Here is a 19509-nt window from a genome sequence, read left to right as displayed (position 1 = left end):
CCTATCTAATATTCTCACTCTTTAGTTGCCCATATGTTTTCCCTCTTCTCTAACCAAATGTCCAGACAGTCTTATAGCGCTTGCACATGTATCTTTTCCACTTTTAGTTTTCTCTTGCTCTCATATCTCCAATAAGTCATCCTCATTCCCTTCTACAGGGCTCCAAATTAGAGCTACATTAAACAAGTTATTTTCTCCCTGTAGCGTATACATAACATAGTGTGTGGGAGAGGGAGGAGACTATAATTTTCAATGTAGAGTCATATCTGTTGTAACAGTCCATAACTGAACAGAATCTTAGATATCATCCTGTCCAATGTCCAGCCAAGTTTTGATGCCACAGCCCTCTGTGACTTCAGTGAATGTGTTCCTCTACTTATTGCAGAATAGTTAAGAAAGTAATACCTTATCAACAGCCCATTTAACTTTTGAGTGTTCTAATTGTTAGAAAATTTTCTGTAAGTTTAGTATCTACTTTTGGGTAACATCTCTCCTCTGGGATCATAAGTAACAGTGTAATACCTCTTCACTTTGAAGATAACCTTTTAGCCCCCAGTTCTGAAATAAATTCCCCAATTCCTTCAAATTTTCCTCAGATTATGTTGTTTCATATACTTTTCCCACCAGAAATCACTTTCCTTGGGAACTTTGTGATGCATCAGTGACCTGAACATGGTACTTAACCCAGTGCTAGAACCAGTCCTTCCAGAGTGGTTGTTCAGTGCAGTGTAGCAGGTTAAACCTTTCTTGTTACATATACTGTACTCCTGTTAGCTCAGTCAAAATTGAACTATATTCCTTGGTAACAGGCAAGACTGTTTCTTTATTTGAATAGGTATATAACTAATATGCTAAGTCTTTTTTCCCCCACTTACTGTTGAAAACTGTATTCCAGTCCCCTATCCCTCTTCCCATCCTAAATGTATGCAGTTAGTTTTTATAATCTAAAAATAGTATTTAAGTCATTTCTATAAATTTTACCTTAGTCCTCATTTTTAATTAAACTTTTTTATTTATTACTCCCTTCTCCTTGAAACTATCTTCACTTTGCTTCTAGAACATCACACTTCTTGCTTTTCCTCCTACCCCACTGGTTTCTGTTTTTCAGTTTTCTTTGCTTATTTACTCTCATCTTCCCAACATGTTGGAATACCCTACAGCTCAAGTCTCAGGCTAATTTATGTTCACTCACTAGATGAGCTGACTTTAAATACCATCTGTCTGTTGATGACTCCCAAATATGTCAAGCCCAGATCATTCCTCTGAATTCAGACTTGTATATTTATTCATTTATTCAACAAATGTCTACTGAGTGGCTACTGTATGTCAGATACTGTTCTAAGCCTTAGGGATAAGATATACAGAATTCCCTACCCTTGGAAAGCTCGTTTTATCCAACTTCCAATCCAGTATCTTCACTTATATGTTTAATAGGCACCTTGAATTTAACATGTTTACAGCTAAGCTCCTCATTGTCCTCCCCAGACATTCTCTATCCACTGTCTTCCCTGTCTCTGTAAATAGCTGCCACATTCTTTCAGTGACAGGCTGAAAATCACTGAGCCATTTTTCACTCCTCTTTTTCTTATATTTATGTTCAATCTATCAGAATATCATTTTGCCTTTCCTTTCTGAAGATTTTCAGAATCTACTCACTTCTTACTACATCCATGGCTACCATCCTGGTTCATCCACCATGATTTCTCATTTAGATGATTGAAACAGTCTCATAATTGCCTCTCTGCGTCTGCCTTGGCTTTTCTAAAAACTTTAACCAATTATCTCTAGTGATTATTTTTAAGCCAAAGTCATACTACATCACCCCTCTGCTCAAAACTTTACAATGACTTTCTGTTTCCTACAAGTAAACCCTTATGATGTCTTTACAATGATCTGCAAGCCCCTACCTGATCTTCTTCCTATTTCTTCTCTCACCTCTTCCACCATTGTCCTTCTGCTTGCTCAACCAGGTATAGCCACACTGGCCTTATTGCCATTTCTTGAATATGTCATGCATGCTCCTGGCTCCAAGCCTTGGGGTTTGATACTCCTCTCCCTAAAACACCCTTATTCCAGGTATCCACATGGCTTCCTTCCTCACTTCCTGTAGAATTCTGTTATGTAACACTTTAGGAAGGACTTCCCCACCCACTCTGTATAAAATAGCATCACACACACCCCCTACATCTTCATTCCCTACATATCTGCTGCTCCTTTATAGCACTTAGCACACCTGACATACTGTATTTATTTGCTCATTGTATCTCCTGTACTAAAAGGTAAGCTTTATGAGAAAAAGAACATAGATTTTACTACTGAATCCTAGTGCCTATAAAAGTGCTTGCCACAAAATAGGTCCTCAAAATATTTGTTGAATAAATGAATTATCAATGAATAGGCCCATTGTGGTAGGCAGAATAACACCCCTCCAGAATATTCTACGCCAAAGCAAAATACACATTCTTCTCAAGTGTACATGTGACATTTACCCAGGTAGAATACATGTTAGGCCACTAATTAAGTCTCAGTAGACTGGACATCATACAAAATCTCTTCTCTGACCATAACAGCATGAAGTAAGAAATCAATAATAGAAATAAAACTGAAGACTCACAGATTTGTGGAAATTAAACAAAACACTCATAAACAACAAATGGTTTAAGGAATAAATCACAAGGGAGCTTTGAAAATATTTAAGAGAGGAATGAAAACAAAAACACAACATCTCAAAACTTAGAGCCTAAATCAACTGACAAAATGGCAACAGAGTGGCTGAATGGATACAAAAATAAAACCCACATATATACTGTTTACAAGAAACTCACTTCAGATCTAAAAATACACACAGACTGTAAGTGAGAAGTTGGATAAAGGTCTTCCATACAAATGGAAATCAAAAGATAAATGAGGTAGAAATACTCATATCAAACAAAATAGACTTTAAAACAGACTGTAATAAGAGACAGAGGAATATTACACTGATCAAGGATCAATCCAAGAAGATATAAAAATTGTAAGTATATATGCAGCAAACATAATAGCTCCTAAATACATAAAGCAAATATTAAAAGACATAAAAGGGGGCTTCCCTGATGGTCCATTGATTAAGAATTCACCTGCCAGGACAGAGGACATAGGTTCGATCCCTGGTCTGAGAAGATCCCACACGCCATGAGCAGCTAAGGCCACGAACCACAACACTGAGCCTGTGTGCCACAAATGCTGAAACCCACATACCCTAGAGAACATGCTTCACAACAACAAAAAAAAAGGCACCGCAATGAGAAGCCCATTCATTGCAACTAGAGAAATCCCTGTGCAGCGATGAACACCCAGAGCAGCCAAAAATTTCAAAATAAATATAATAAAAATTAAAGACATACAGGGAGAAATTGACAATACCACAATAACAGTCGGAAACTTTAATATCCCACTTACATCGATGGACAGTTCATCCAGACCAAAAAATCAATAAGGAAACCCTAGCCTTAAATGACACATAGACCATATGGACTTAACAGATGTATTTATAAGAATCCATCCAAAAGCAGCAGAGTACACATTCTTTTAAAGTGCACATGGAACGTTCTCCAGGATAGATTGCCTACTAGGCCATAAAATAAGTCTCAGTAAATTTTCTTAAATTTACTGAAAAATCATATCAAGCATCTTTTCCAGCCACAACTCCATAAAACTAGAAATCAATTAGAAGAAAAAAACTGCAAAAATTACAAACAAGTAAGGCCAAACAATGTGCTACAAAACTGCCAGTTACAGTAAGTAAAACATTATGTCACTGCTACAAAAACAGACACAACTCAATGAAACAAAAATCAACCCACAGACTTCTGGTCAATTAATCTGTGATAAAAGAAGCAAGGATATTCAAGGGTGAAAAAACAGTCTCTTAAATAAGTGATGTAGTGAAAACTGAACAGCTCCATGTTAAAGAATGAAATTAGAGCATTTTTTCACATAATATGCAAAAAACTCAAAATGGATTAAAGACCTGTTCTAAATGTGAAACCCAAAACCATCAAACTCCTAGAAGAAAACAAGCAGGATACTCTGACATAATTCCAATATATTGGGGATCTGGCTCCTGAGACAAAGAAAATAAAAACAAAAATAAGCAAATAAGACCTAATAAACTTAAAAGCTTTTGCATAACAATGGAAACCATTGACAAAATGAAAAGACAACCTTTTGAATGGGAGAAAAGTTTTGCAATTCATACGACTGATAAGGGGTTAATATCCAAAATATATAACTAGCTCATACAACTAAATGTCAAAAAAAAAAACTGTATTAAAAAATGGACAGAAGTCATGAAAGGACATTTTTCTTAAAGAAGACATACAGATGTCCAACAAGCACATGAAAAGATTGTCAGCATTGCTAATCATCAGAGAAATGCAAATCAAAACCACAATAAAATGAAGCTAGAGCACATCTTCATAGCATACACAAAAATAAACTCAAAATGTCATAAGAACTTAAATATAAGACACAAAACCATAAAACTCTTAGAGAAGAACCTAAGCAAAACAGTCTCTGACATAAATCTTACTAGTGTTTTCTTAGGTCAGTCTCCCAAAGCATTAGAAATAAAAGCGAAAATAGACAGGTGGGACCTAATCAAACTTATAAGCTTTTTGCACAGTAAAGGAAATGATAAAACAAAACAAAAAGACATCCTGCAGACTGGCAGAAAATATTTGCAAATGATGCAACCAACAAGGGCTCAATTTCCAAAATATGCAAACAGCTCCTACAGTTCAGTAACAGAAAGACAGACAACCCAATCAAAAAATGGGCAATAGACATTTCTCTAAAGACATACAGATGGCCAGTAGGTTCATTAAAAGATGCTCATCATCACTAATTATTAGAGAAATGCAAATCAAAACTACAATGAGGTATTACCTCACACCAGTCAGAATGGCCATTATTTACAACTCTATAAATAGTAAGTGCTGGAGAAGATATGGAGAAATGGGAATCCCCTTACACTGTTGGTGGGAATGTAAATTGGTACAGCCACTACAAAAACAGTATGAAGGTTCTTCAAAAAACTAAAAATAGAGTTGCCATATGATCTAGCAGTCCCATTCCTGGGCATATACAGTACCCAGACAAAACTATCATTTGAAAAGATATATACACCCCTATATTCATAGCAGCACTGTTTGCAATAGACAAGACATGGAAACATCCTAAATGTCCATCAGCAGATGAATGGATAAAGAAGATGTGGTACACACGCCCGCGTGCGCGCGCGCGCGCACACACACACACACACACACACACACACACACACTGGAATATTACTCAGTCATTAAAAAGAATGAAGTAACAACATTCGCAGCAACATTGATGGACCTAGAGATGATGATACTAAGCAAAGTAAGTCAGAAATAGAAAGGCAAATACCACATGATATCACTTATATATGGAATTTAGAATGTGACACAGATGAATATATCTATGAAACAGAAACAGACTTATAGATACAGAGAACACATTTGTGATTGTTCCATGGAGGGAATCGGGGAGGGAAGGATTGGGAGTATATATAATGGATAAACAACAATATCCTACTGTACTGTACAGGGAACTATGTGCAATATCCTGTGATAAACCATAATGGAAAAGAATATATGTGTGTATGTATACATATATATATATACACACACATGTACAGCAGAAATTAAACACAACACTGTAAAGCTACTATACTTCAGTAAAATTTTTTAAAAAGTGAGGTATCACCTCATACCTGTCAAAATGGCTATCATCAAAAAGATCACAAATAACAAATATTGGCAAAAAGATGGAGGAAAGGAAACCCTTGTACATTGTTGGTGTAAAGTAAATCAGTCTTGCCACTGTGGAGAACAGTATGGAAGTTCCTCAAAAATCAACAATATAACTGCCAGTAATTCTTTTCCTGGGTGTATATCCAAAGAAAATAAAAACACTAATTTGAAAAGATACATGCACCCCAGTGTTTATAGCATCCTTACTTTCAGTAGCCAAATATGGAAGCAACCTAAGTGTTCATTAACAAATGAATGAAGAAAGGTGCATGCACACCTACACATATACACAATGGAATACTACTTGGCCATAAAAAATGAAATCTTGCCATTTCCAACAACATGATTGGACCTGGAAGGTATTATGCTTAGTGAAATAAGTGACACTGAGAAAAACTGCTGCTGCTAAGTCACTTCAGTCATGTCTGACTCTGTGTGACCCCATAGACGGCAGCCCACCAGGCTCCTCTGTCCATGGGATTCTCCAGGCAAGAATACTGGAGTAGGTTGCCATTTCCTTCTCCACTGAGAAAGACTAATACTGTATATTACCACTTATATGGGGCTTCCCTGATAGCTCAGTTGGTAAAGAATCCACCTGCAATGCAGGAGACCCCGGTTCTATTCCTGGGTTGGGAAGATCAGCTGGAGAAGGGATAGGCTACCCACTCCAGTATTCTTGGGCTTCCCTTGTGGCTCAGCTAGTAAAGAATCCGCCTGCAATGCGGGAGACCTGGGTTCGATCCCTGGGTTGGGAAGAGCCCCTGGAGAAGGGAAAGGCTACCCAATCCAGTATTCTGGCCTGGGGAATTTATATGTGGAATCTAAAAAGTAAAGCAAATGAAAGAATATAACAAAACAGAAACAGACTCATATATATAAAGAACAAGCATGTGATTATCAGTGGAGACAAGGAAGGGAAGAGGGGCAATAGAGTCATAGGGGATTAAGACATACAAACTACTATGTATAAAATAAACTACAATGATATATTGTACAACACAGGGGATACAGCCAATATTTTATAATAGCTTTAAATGGAATATAATCTATAAAAATTTTAACCACTACCTTGTACACTTGATATACAATTGATTTATTATATAATACCGTAAATCAACTATACTTCAATAAAAAATTAAATAAAAATCTTAAAGTTCACAGGACATAGTAAAAGCACTGATAATGGGAAAGTGTATAGCTATAAACATTTACACTAAAGAAACAAGAAATATCTCAAATCAATAAATTAACTATATAACTTAAGGAACTGGAAAAAGAACAAACTAAACCCAAGGCCAGCAGAAAAGAGATAATTAAAATTATGGTAGATATCAGAGAAGTAGAGAATAAGATAGCAATAATCGGTGAAACCAAAAGTTGGTTCTTTGAAAAGATCAATAGAATTGATGAACTTTTAGCTAAATGAACTAAAAAGAGAATTCTCAGATTACTAAAATCAGAAGTAAAAATTGGGTGCTCTGTTTGACAGCACACAGACCAAAATTAGAATGACACAAAGATTACCATAGTTCTTGCACAAGAGTGACACTCAAATTCTTGAAGCATTTTTTTAATAGTACAGTATTATATACTTATAATTTATTAGAGTAGATTTCAAGCATTCTACCCCAAAAAAGGTAACTATATGAGGTAATAAATGTTTTAACTTGATGATGGGCATCATTTTACAATGAATATGTATATCAAATCATCATGTCTCATACAGTAAATGTTACAATTTTGTCGATTATATTTCAGTAAAACAGGAATGGGGAGAATGAAAATGGGATGTACTACCAATTCTACAGAAATAGAAGGGATTATAAGAGAATACCATTAACAATGTATACCAGTAAACTGAATAATCTAGATGAAATGGACTGATTCCTAGAAGCACAATACCTACCAAGACGAAATCACAAAGAAATAGAAAATCTGAATAGACGTGTAACTAGTAAGGAGATTGAATCAGTAATCAAAAGTCTCCAAAGGAAAATCCTGGACCTGATGGTAAAATTCAGTAATGAATTTTACCAAACATTTAAAGAACTAGCACCAGTCCTTCTCAAAATTTTCCAAAAAATTGAAGAGTAGAGATCTTTGTAACTTACTCTATGAAGCCAGCATTATTCCTGATTGCAAAACCAGACAAAGACACAAGAGAGAAAATTCCAGATTGATATTCCTTTTGAACACTGATGTAAAAACCCTCAACAAAATGCTGCCACACCAAATTCAGTAGCATGTTTAAAGGATTATACACCATGACCAAGTGGGATTTGTTCCTAGAGTGCAGTAATGGTTCCACATATGAACATCAGTCAATTTAATAGGTCACATTAACAGCATGAAGGTGGGGAAAACATGGTCATCTCAATCTATGCAGAAAGAACTTTGATAAATTTCAACACTCTTTCACGAAAAGAAAATAATACTCAACAAACGAGGAATGGAAAGAAGCTATCTCCACATAATACAAACTTTTCCTCTAACATCAGGATAAGGCAAGGATGCCCGCTTCTGCCACTTCTATTCAACATACTACTGGAAGTTTGAGCCAAAGAAATTAGGTGAGGAAAAGAAATAAAAGGCATGGAAATTGGAAGGGAAGGAGTACAAATTTTCTGTTTGCAGATGATATGATCTTATATGTAGAAAACCCTAAAGATTCCACACATACAAAAACCTGTTAAGACTAATTGAATTCAATAAACAATACAAAGCTCACAAGAATTAGTTACATTTCTATAACAGTGAATAATCTGAAAAGGAAATTATGAAAATTCCATTTATAATAGCATCAAAAAGAATAAGATACTTAGGAATCAACCAAGAAGATGAAAGACTTGTGTAATGAAAAGTACAAAACATTACCAAAAGAAATTAAAGAAGGCATAAATTGGAAACACATCCCATGTTCATGGATTACAAAACTTAATATTGTGAAGTTGTCATTACTACACAAAGCAGTCTCTAGATTACTTGCAGTCTGTATCAAAATCCCAAAGACTCTCTTTGGAAAAAATAGAAAAGCCCATCCTTAAATTCATATGGAATCTCAAGGGACCCCACATAACCAAAACAGTTTTGAGAAAGAAGAACAAAGTGGGCACACTTCCTGATTTCAAAATTTACTACAATGCTACAGTAACAAAATAGTGTGGTAATGGCATGAACACAGACATATGTAACAGTGGAATAGGATAGAGAGCCCAGACTTCAACCCTTGCATGTATAGTCAAATGATTTTTGACAAAGGTTCCAAGACCATTGAATAGAAAAGGACAGTCTTTTAACTGGATATCCATAAGGAAAACGATGAAGCTGGGCTCTTACCTAACACCTTAATTTAAGATGGATCAGAGACCTAAATGTAAGACATGGAATGATAAACACTTTGAAGAAAACACAGGGCAAAAACTTCCTGACATTGGGTTTAGCAAGGATTTCTTTGGATATGACACCAGATGCACAGGCAAGAAAAGAAAAAGTAGACAAATTGGATTGCATGAAAATGTTTTGATTTGTGCATCAAAAGAATATCAACAGAATAAGGAAGCAACCCAGAGCATGGGGGGAAATATTTGCAAGTCATATATCAGTTATATGATAGCTGATATCCAGGAACTATGGAAAACTCCTAAAACTCAACAACAGCAAAATAACCACATTTTTAAAATGGACAAAGGATTTGAATAGAGATTTCTCCAAAGAAGTAGTACAAATTGGTCAATGAGCACATGAAAAGATGCTCAACGTCTTTATAGGGAAATGCAGATCAAATTTCAATTAGATATCACTTCATACCCATTGAAATGAATACTATAAAAAAGTACCAAGTTTTGGTGAGGATGTGGAGAAATTGAAACCCTTGTGCATCATTGGTGGGAATGTAAAATAGTATAGCTACTGTGGAAAATATTATGGCAGTTCCTTAAAAATTAAAAGTAGAATTACCATATGATTAAGAAATTCCACTTCTGTTTATATAGCCAAAAGAATTGAAAACAGGGTTTTTGAAGATATGTTTATATACCCAGGTTCATAGCAGCATTCTTCACAATAGCTAAAATAGAAGCAACCCAAGTGTCCATCAGTGGATGATTGATAAAATATGATGTATACATATAATGGAATAATGTGCAGCCTTAAAAAGGAAGGAAATTCTACCATATGCACAGTGTGGAGGAACCTTGATGACATTATGCTAAGTAAAATAAGCCAGTCACAGAAAGACAAATAGTATATAATGATTCCACTTATCTTACATACATAGAGATCAGAATTACGGACACAAAGTAGAATGGTGGTTGCCAGGGGGAGAAGGAATGGAGAATTATTATTTAATGAGTATAGAGTTTCAGTTTTACATAATGAATGAGTTATGGAGATGGTTGGTAGTGATGGTTGTGTAACATTATGAATGTATGTAATACCATTAAACTGTACACTTAAAAACAGTTAAGATGGTAGACTTTATGTGTATTTTACTGCAGTGGAAAAAAACTGGGGATAGGGGTAGATAATAGCTCTGCCAAAGGTATCTGTATCCTAATCATCAGAACCTATAAATGTGAGATAAATGTGTTATCTCACATGGCAGAAGGAATTTTGCAAAACGGTTAAGTTAAATATTTTGAGAGAGAGAGTGTAGTTTTGATTACCCAGATGGGCCCAGTGTAATCATACAGATCCTTGTACGTGAGAGAAGGAAGCAGGAAAGTCAGTGTTAAGAGAGGGATTTGAAGATGCTGTGCTGCTGGCTTTGAAAATGGAAGAAAGGGCCAGGAACCAAGGAATGCACGATACTCTAGAAGTTGTAAAAAGCAAGGAAAAAATTCTCTCCTACAGCCTCCAAAAGGAACAAAGCTCTGGTAGCACTTTGGTTTTAGCCTAGTGAGGCTTATTTTGGATTTTTGACCCCCAGAATTTTAAGAGAATAAATCTGTGTTGTTTTTCAGCAGCTGCTTGCATGCGTACCTGCCCAGTCGTTCGGTGTTGTCCAGCTCTTTGTGACTCCGTGGATCATAGCCCACCAGGCTCCTCTGTCCATGGAATATTCCAGGCAAAAATGCTGTAGTGGGTTGCCATTTCCTACTCCATGGGATCTTCCCGACCCAGGAATTGAACTCGCGTCTCCTGTATTGGCAGGCGGATTCTTCACCACTGCGAAGTCCTTTGAACAACTAGCTTGTGATAATTTATTCCAGCAGCAATAGGAAACTGATGCATACACCTGCCCCTGTTAGACTTGTTCTTCAGTCACAAAGTCGTGTCCGACTCTTTGCGACCCCATGGACTGCTCCATGCCAGGCTTCCTTGTCCTCTGCTCTGTCCCAGAATTTGCTTAAATTCATGTCCATTGAGTCAGTGATGCTGTCTTACCATCTTATCCTCTGTCACCATCTTCTCCTTTTGCCTTCAATCTTTCCCAGCATCAGGGTCTCTTCCAGTGAGTCGGCTTGTCGCATCAGGTGGCCAAAGTTCAACTTTGGAGCTTCAACTTCAGCATTAGTCCTTCCAATGAGTATTCAGGGTTGATTTCCTTTAGGATTGACTGGTTTGATCTCCATGCTGTCCAAGGGACTCTCAAGAGTCTTCTTAAGCACCACAGTTCGAAAGCATCACTTTTTTCTTTGGTGCTCAGCCTTCTTTAAGGTCCAACTCTCACATCTGTACATGACTACTGGAAGAACCATAGATTGACTATATGGACCTTTGTCAGCAAACTGATGTCTTTGTTTTTTAACATGCTGTCTAGGTCTGTCATAGCTTTCCTTCTAAGAAGCAAGCATCTTTTAATTTCATGGCTTCAGTCACCATCTGTGGTGATTTTGGAGTTCAAGAAAATAAAATCTGGCACTGTTACCATTGTTTCCCCTTCTATTTTCTATGAAGTAATGTGTCTGGGTGCTATGATCTTAGTTTTCTGAATGTTGTGTTTTAAGCCAGCCTTTTCACTCTTCTCTTTCACCTTCATCAAGAGGCTTTTTAGTTCCTCTTCACTTTCTCCCATTTGAGTGGTATCATCTGAATATTTGAGTTTGTTGATATTTCTCCCAGCAATCTTGATTCCAGCTTGAGAGTCATCCAGCCCAGCATTTCACATGATGTACTCTGCATGTAAGTTAAATAAGCAGGGTGACAATATACAGCCTTGACGTACTCCTTTCCCAATTTGGAACCAATCAGTTCTTCCATATAAGGTTCTAACTGTTGCTTCTTGACCTGCATACCTGTTTCACAGGAGACAAGTAAGATGTTCTTGTACCCATCTCTTTAAGAATTTTCCACAGTTTTTTGTGATCCACACAGTTAAAGGCTTGTGCATAGTCAGTTAAGCAGAAGTCGATGTTTTTCTGGAATTCCCTTGCTTTCTCTGTGATACAAAGGATGTTAGCAGTTTGCTGTCTTTCTTCTGCCTTTCCTAAACCCAGCTTGTACATCTAGAAGTTCTTAGTTCACATACAGCTGAAGCCTAGCTTGAAGTATTTTGAACATAAACTTGTTAGCATATGAAATGAGTATAGTTGTATAGTAGTTTGTGCATTCTTTGGCATTGCCCTTCTTTGGGATAGGAATGAAAACTGACCTTTTCCAGTTCTGTGGCCACTGCTGAGTTTTCCAAATTTGCTGACATACTGAGTGATATAGGGGATAGTATGAAAAGGCCCCTGTTAGACTGTAACCTTCTGTAAGGCAAGGGCCTGGTCTTCCTTGACTTTGCATCACAGGTGGTCATTGTTCCTGGAGCATGGGCACTTTGGCTTTGTAAGCAAAGAGTATATGACAGATAATCGTGTCCCTTTTGCTCACCACAGAGTCTGATGAATGATGATATTCCTGGATACAGGTCCACTTTCTCAGACTATCCCAGTATATAAGATCCCACAGCTGGAATACCTCTCTAAGAAATAATTCACTTCTCCTTGAACAGTGAAGTTCACATTCATCAATTGGGCGGAGAGTGACTTAACTCCATCCACCCCAAGTCCTGTGCAAACCTTTGGGCAGAGTGTTCTGGGTTCAGAGACTAAAATGGGAGATTCTAACAAGATACCTCAGGGATTCTAGATCTAAAGAAGGGAGCAAAGGCCAAATCCTAGAAGCTCAGAGGGCTGTCTAGAAGATCACCAGCACTGAAGGGCGTCAGGGTGGTTGTTACCAAACCAGAAATCTGGGACCAGGGATACAAGAGCCAGCAACGCCAAGAACAAGTGAGGAAGAGGAGGTTATAGTGTCTGCAACTCTCACGGCTGCCTTTTTGGGCCAAATAGGGCCTAATACATAGTGGTTTAAAATCTCAAAGATGGAATGGATGGCACTTGATTCATACCCACACAAATTACTGCTTTTTTTGCCTAGCTATACTCTCCTTTAAGGCAAAGTAGGGTTTTCAAGAACTGTGCAGGAGTACTGATGGCCCAGTTATAGTTTTTCCTAATTGAATGTAGCTTTTAATGAACAGAAATGAATATACCTAATTTTAGAGACCAAACAAAAACACTTTAAAATCCAGTAAAATTGAGAAGATCTTAGGGTGTAACATATAAAATTTCAGATCTGATTTTTCATATCTCCCATGTATTTTGAAAAGAAAACTTTATAACCTGTGCCTGATATGAATAAGGCCTTTTACTTTTTTATTATAAACATTTAGGCTTAAAGTGCTTATAGCTGACATTTAAGACCAACAGGAGCCAGTGGCCTGTTCATGGACGAACTATCTGTATTTCAGACTAAATCAAAAGTAAACATTCTCTAAAGTCCTTTCAGGTCTACATTGGTCCTGTGGAAGTCAAATGAAGTCAACAAGCCCTCTGTCTCCCCTCCATTCTGTATATTCTGTAGTCTCACTTTGAAATGAATCATCCTTTCCACAAAGCAATAGTATATACATTTTGAACCATTTCCACATCTGAGTCCTTGAATGCTAATTTAATTGATTTTTCTGAATCAGCATTTTTATTTCATCAGAGGAATACTGCAAAAGATCCTAGGTCATGTTGTTTTATAGTTCTGTGTTTTCCTAATGGGGGGAGGGTGCGGTGTGAGGAAGGGCTGGAGAGAAGAGATACTGCTGTGATCTTCGTTTGCTGCCTTTTTAAAAAATTTACTCTTTTGAAGAAATAGTAGCAGTGAAGTCATGTCATTTCATAAATGCTTGCAAAGGTTAACTATTACAAAGTGTTCTAAATGATAGTGCTATATCCCTGAATATCTGCATTTGAATATGCTGATAATCAGGTTAAAAACAGCACAGGCAGTAAGAGGGAGGTCACCATGCTGAATCACAGAGCAAATCCCAGAAAAACTCTTGTCAACCAGCCATGATGTCACTCAGCTCCAAGCTTCTGGAAGCCTATTAGAAATTAACTTTAGAGAGAAATGTCTTCTGACTTGTCATTGGTTCTAAAAGGCATTGGTTAAACAAACACAGACCCCTTTTGGGAATCTATATAATAAACTCAGGCACATTAATCTCCACTTGGAGAGATTAATCTCTCCTCAGTCTTTAGTCAGGGTCTGACCCCTAACTCTTAGGGCTATAATGGAAGGAAGGGCAAACTGAACTGACATGAGCTAACAGTTTGTGTAAAGCAAATAAATAACAAATAAAGCAAATAAATAACGTTTCTTAACTTTTTGTTTTTATTGAGTCCCATAAGACAGAAAGTGTCTCTCTGTGATGATACAGAATTACATTACAATCTGTGTAATTTGTTTAACAGTGTTTCAGTTTATCCCAAGATTTGATTTAAGAGAAGACATGGAGATAAAAGGAGGGGTCACCTATTTGGCCTAGATGTTTTGGTGTTTGGACAAACACCGCCTTTAAAGGGTCAGAATTTTTGGTGGTACCCCTGCTTTTGCCACTGACAAATATTTATGACCCCAAACATCTCACTGAATCTCTGAGGGTCTCAGTTGTGTCACGCGTGCAATCAGGAGAACCATACCTTCTCCACCAACTATGAAGAAGTAGGAATGAGGCAAGGTGGAAGGTGTGAGTGTAGTTATCAGGTCCTGCCATGCAGATGAGATGGTAGTATTTTATAAGAGCTGCTTTCTTGAGAAGAGAACAAGTGTCAGTTCATGCTCCGCTCTTAGCAATACCAGAAATAGTGCACATTCAGGAAGTGCTTACTATGGTTATGACTAAAACTCTGATGAAACTAGCAAATCAGAATGAATAAAATAATCCCTTTAGGGATAAGTTATGGATTAGAAAACCAGACAAGATACTAGAAACTTGCCAGCCAGCACTTTCAGATTTGTAGTCACTTAGTGGCATCTCTTCTGTGCTTCTGGGCAAGTTTGTGAGATAAGCATAGACCCTGAGTGCCTCGCTCCCCTTCTAGATTCCTGTTGGAAGGAACAATAACAGTAGAAAAGGGAAGGTCAGGAGGAACCTGAGTTAGTGTTGAAAGTAGGGAAGGGCATCAGCCTGTGACAGAACCGTAAAGACAGGTTGTCCCATGACGGCCGGTGACTGACCCACTTGGAACAACACTGAGAGACCTGAGCATTTGTGCGCAGCTACCAACCTTCCTTCTCCGATTCAAACCCTGGGGAGAAAAGGTGAGGCCCTCTTTCCAGGCATTTCAGCACAAGAATCTCCCTCCATTCCATTAGCTCTGACAGTGACACCTGCCATCCCCAAACCTTGCTGAACCATCAGAGAAATAGAATGTACCCCTTACCTTGGACCTATTCACCCTTGAGCCAGAGTGAATAGGAAGGGGCCCCACCTGAAGCATGTTGGCTGTGAGAAGGGGAGAGAAACCTGGATATAGTTTCTAGGGGGAAAAAAGGGGTGAGTGAATGCTTGCCAGACGCACTTACTTATTAAACTGTAGGCTCGTGGTCACTAGATACTTCACGTATACCTGAGTTCAAGAGTGAGATAAATTTAGCAAACCCTCACCGATGCAATGGACATGAACTTAGGCAAACTCCAGGAGATGGTGAGGGGCAGGGAGGCCTGGCGTGCTGCAGTCCGTGGGATCACAAAGAGTCAGGCACGATTTGACGACTGAACAACACTTCCCACTGACTTTGGGAACTGTTTGCCACTACCATTGCTTCTTGCTTATCCAGAGCATTGCCTGCCATTGTTGCTAAGCTGACTCCAAGGTGGTTTGTATAAAGCTAATCCAGCACCAGCTTTTTCTTGGGAATCTGGCCCCTGCAACCTGTCCTTCCAGTGTTCCTCGATGACAGAACTGTGCCTTCAAAAGCAGTTGAAGTGTCTGCCTGTCACAGTATACCAGCACACTACTGGGTTTTTGAAGCCTCATGCTTTCCTGATAACTGCTTCCCCTGAGAAGACCCCCTTGTGTATCCAGAAAGCAAGCCATGGTGTTCCTGACTTCCGAGTCTCAGCAGCTCTCGCAGACTCTGTCCCGTTCCTGCAGACCTGGAATCTAAACACAGTGGGGCTGCCCAGACTGCAAAGGGCCCAGGAGCAGTAGCAGCCTCAGCGGCCACAGAGCACCCCCTTGCCACTGGCGCAGCGGCCTGGCCTCCCTGCTGGAGAAAAGGGCGGGCCACAGAGCACCAGGGTGGGGGAGGGCTGCCCTTATTCCATGAGGTTTCTTGTTACCTCCCTACACAACTCACATGGTTTGCTTTTAACGGTCTGCTTGTCTTGTTCCATTTGACCTGTAAAAATGCTAACATCCTTTAAGTAGATTTCTCTTAAAGAGTTGAATGTTTCTTTGTCAGGTCTTACAGCATATTTGATGATAATCGCCAGGATCCCACAGGGCTGACAGCTGCTCTTCAGGCCACAGACCTGGCTGGAGTCCTGCACATGCTCTATTGCGTCCTCTTCCACGGCACGCTCTCGGACCCCAGCACTGCCAGTCCCAAGGAGAGTTACGCTCAGAACACAGTCCAAGTGGCCATCCAGAGTTTGCGTTTCTTCAACAGCTTCGCAGCTCTTAATCTGCCTGCTTTCCAGGTACCAGGAGTTGGTTAACCAACCAAGAGTTAATAATTTTATGTAGATATGATGAGAGGTTCTTCTCCTGGATTGGAGTGTCAGGAATAAGCTACAATAACGGGCATTACAGTACCTGCTATTTATTAAGCTACTATATTCTGGGAAATGTATTAACTGCTCTGCATATGCTTTCTTATTTATTCTCATGACTACCTTCCAAAATGTTATTATACCCATTTTACAGATGGGAAAGCTGGCAGTTAAGTAATTTCCCAGGGTTACACATAGCTGAGCCAGGACTGGTACCCATGGTTATATGAACCCCAGCCTATGCCACTCTGCTACTTACAAATCTTCTGTCTTGATTTCTTTAGAAAACCTGTTATCATCCTATAAACATTTAAATATTAAGGAAAGTAATGGTTTCTTATATAAACAGAACCAAAATTAGATAAATTGTTTTGATTGATGACTTTCTATGGATGATTTAACTGACTGGTGTCCAATGTAAAGTACATGTGTAGTTAAATGTGCAAACCCCTATAAATTAAGTTTTTATAGCTAAAGAAAGAAAAATTGCTTTGTGCTAAAACACCAGACTGTCAGCTTAGAAACAGATTTTTTTTCATGTAGGAAATTTAATTTTCAAAAACACTGAACCTTTGGAACAGAGCAAGCCCCAAGGAGTAGACTTTCTCTTTCAGTTTATTAACTGTCAAGTGATTTCATTAAAAAAGGAACAAGCTTGGCAGATGATGAACCCATAATTTAGATGAATTGCTTTGCTTAAAGGGAAAAAGGTTACAGAGATACAAATGTATGAAAAGTGTGGTCTTTGGCCTTCACAAAATGGAAGAAACACTTCTATTTTGTAGCTAGTGACAAATGTGTAATTCTTGTTCTCTTGACAGCTGGAAATTATGAGTCAGTTGTACCACTGGATTCAGTATCTTTCAACTTTGTAGAGTTAGTTTATCCCTCCCAAGAATAGAAGTCTCTTCCTTGGGGTTAATGCTTTTCAGGTTTCAAAGCACTTAAACTAGTCTGAGGTGGTAACTATACAATATGTAAAGTTCTGAGAGGTTACAGCTGTACCTTTAACAAGAGAAAATGCCAGTGGCTCTGGCCTCTGGGTTGTACATAACATTTGTGTTTTATGAAGACTCAACCCCACTATGTTGTATCTGGAAACAGCTTGGAAATCAAGATATGCTCATTTTACGTCCTCAGAATATGGAGACCAGCAGGCTACCCATCAGCTAGATCCAACTAGAGTGATTTCTTTTGTTACCAGGGACTGTGAAAAGCAAATAACAAATAAAAAGTATTCCTCAGTTTCTGGTTTTATGGGTCTTCCGACCAGGGTTTTTACTGCTGCAGGGGGCTCCACTTCATGCACGAGCATTTCCATTAAGTGGGCCATTCCATCAGTCACTCTGCGTGTCAGGGAGCCCCAGGTCCCTGCCCCACCCGCACACCTCCATGAGCTCACAGCCTGTGCATCCTCACTCAGAAGGAGAACCACCCAACTCCTTCCAGCTCCGCTCCCTCGGGGCCTTTAGGCACAATGGCCAATAATGTGAGAAAAGTTAAAAATCTATTTCTGGAGCTCTTCATGCCAAACTAAGATAGAAACCAAGATTTCTCCTCTCCAGCTCTTTGCCTCATCAAGCCCAAAATACACCCCCTACTTGAACCACGTTTGCTTCAACCGCAGGGAAGATACCAAGGTAACTCAGGAGTGTTCCAGCCATTCTTAGAGTGAAATGCCCACCTCCTGAGTGGAATGTCTTTTCTTGGCTGGTTCCCAACAGTTCTTTTGCTTCTTTGTCCTCTGTCCTTCCTGTTACTCCATATTTCTCTTAATTCTTCCCTGCTGTATCTTCTTTTCTTGATCTCTTTCCTGACTCCCTTGTCTTCTTTTATTTTAGTCAATTTTGCCATCACTATTTCTCATTCTCTCCCCAGACACTGTTTCCAGGTTCCCTTTTCCCCTTAACCCTGGGCCAGGAAAGCCTGCAGGGGCCTTTCCTCTTGGCTGCCATCCTTTTGTTGCTCAGAGTCCAGCACGTGTTTTCCTCTTACTCTCATACGTCAGGATGTGCAGGGACCCAGATACCTGGAATTGCTAGCCTAAGGGCCTTTAATACATCTACCAGTGATTACCTTATTGCACCAGTTACTTTTATCCATTTGAAAAACAAACTTAGTGGGGTAAACAGCAACCATTTTATCATGATCATAGCTTCTGTGGGTCCGCAATTCCAGCTGGGCTTTTAACAGTGGGAGTGGCTTGTCACTACTCCACAATGTAGTGCTTCTGCTGAGGGGCTCAAATCCTGGGGTGGAGAGTGTGGAGAGGAGGTGCAGGTTGACTCAGATAGCTGGGAACTGAAATTAGCTGGAGGCTCCTTCATGCTCATATTTTATGCCCAGGAATCCTCCAAGACCAGGTTCACCAGGACTACTGGCCATAGACTCTACATAAGGCTTCTCTATGTGACTTGGGCTTCTCAGAACATCATCGTGTCTGTGTTCTCAGTAGGAGTGTTCTGAGAGGAAACTTCTGGAAAACATGTGCTCCCCAAGGATCAGACAGAAGCTGTATGACTTTTTATGACCTGGCCTCTGAAGTGGTATGGTTATATATCAGCCATACGCTATTGGTTACAGCTTTCCAGATTCAAGAGAAGACATAGGTCCCTTCTCTCAAAGGGAGGGCTGGCAAAGATTTATAGT

At 38.9% G+C, this 19509-nt stretch overlaps 1 protein-coding gene and 1 pseudogene across 2 annotated transcripts in view; both read left to right on the top strand.

The window, feature by feature from the left end:
- The window catches only part of SCAPER (S-phase cyclin A associated protein in the ER), a 400216-nt gene that overhangs the window by 347592 nt on the left and 33115 nt on the right, over positions 1-19509 (top strand). For both annotated transcript variants that reach the window (XM_043921754.1, XM_043921755.1), the window contains exon 28: positions 16551-16788. In XM_043921754.1, coding sequence (XP_043777689.1) covers positions 16551-16788 — 238 coding nt within the window. The remainder of the gene's footprint in view (positions 1-16550; positions 16789-19509) is intronic.
- Positions 7296-7394, top strand: LOC122707092 (annotated as a pseudogene).

This window comes from Cervus elaphus, chromosome 13 (assembly GCF_910594005.1).
Source record: "Cervus elaphus chromosome 13, mCerEla1.1, whole genome shotgun sequence".
NCBI classification, from domain to species: Eukaryota; Metazoa; Chordata; class Mammalia; order Artiodactyla; family Cervidae; genus Cervus; species Cervus elaphus.
The sequence above is the reverse complement of the archived record's forward strand: the minus strand, read 5'-3'. Positions and strand labels throughout refer to the sequence as shown.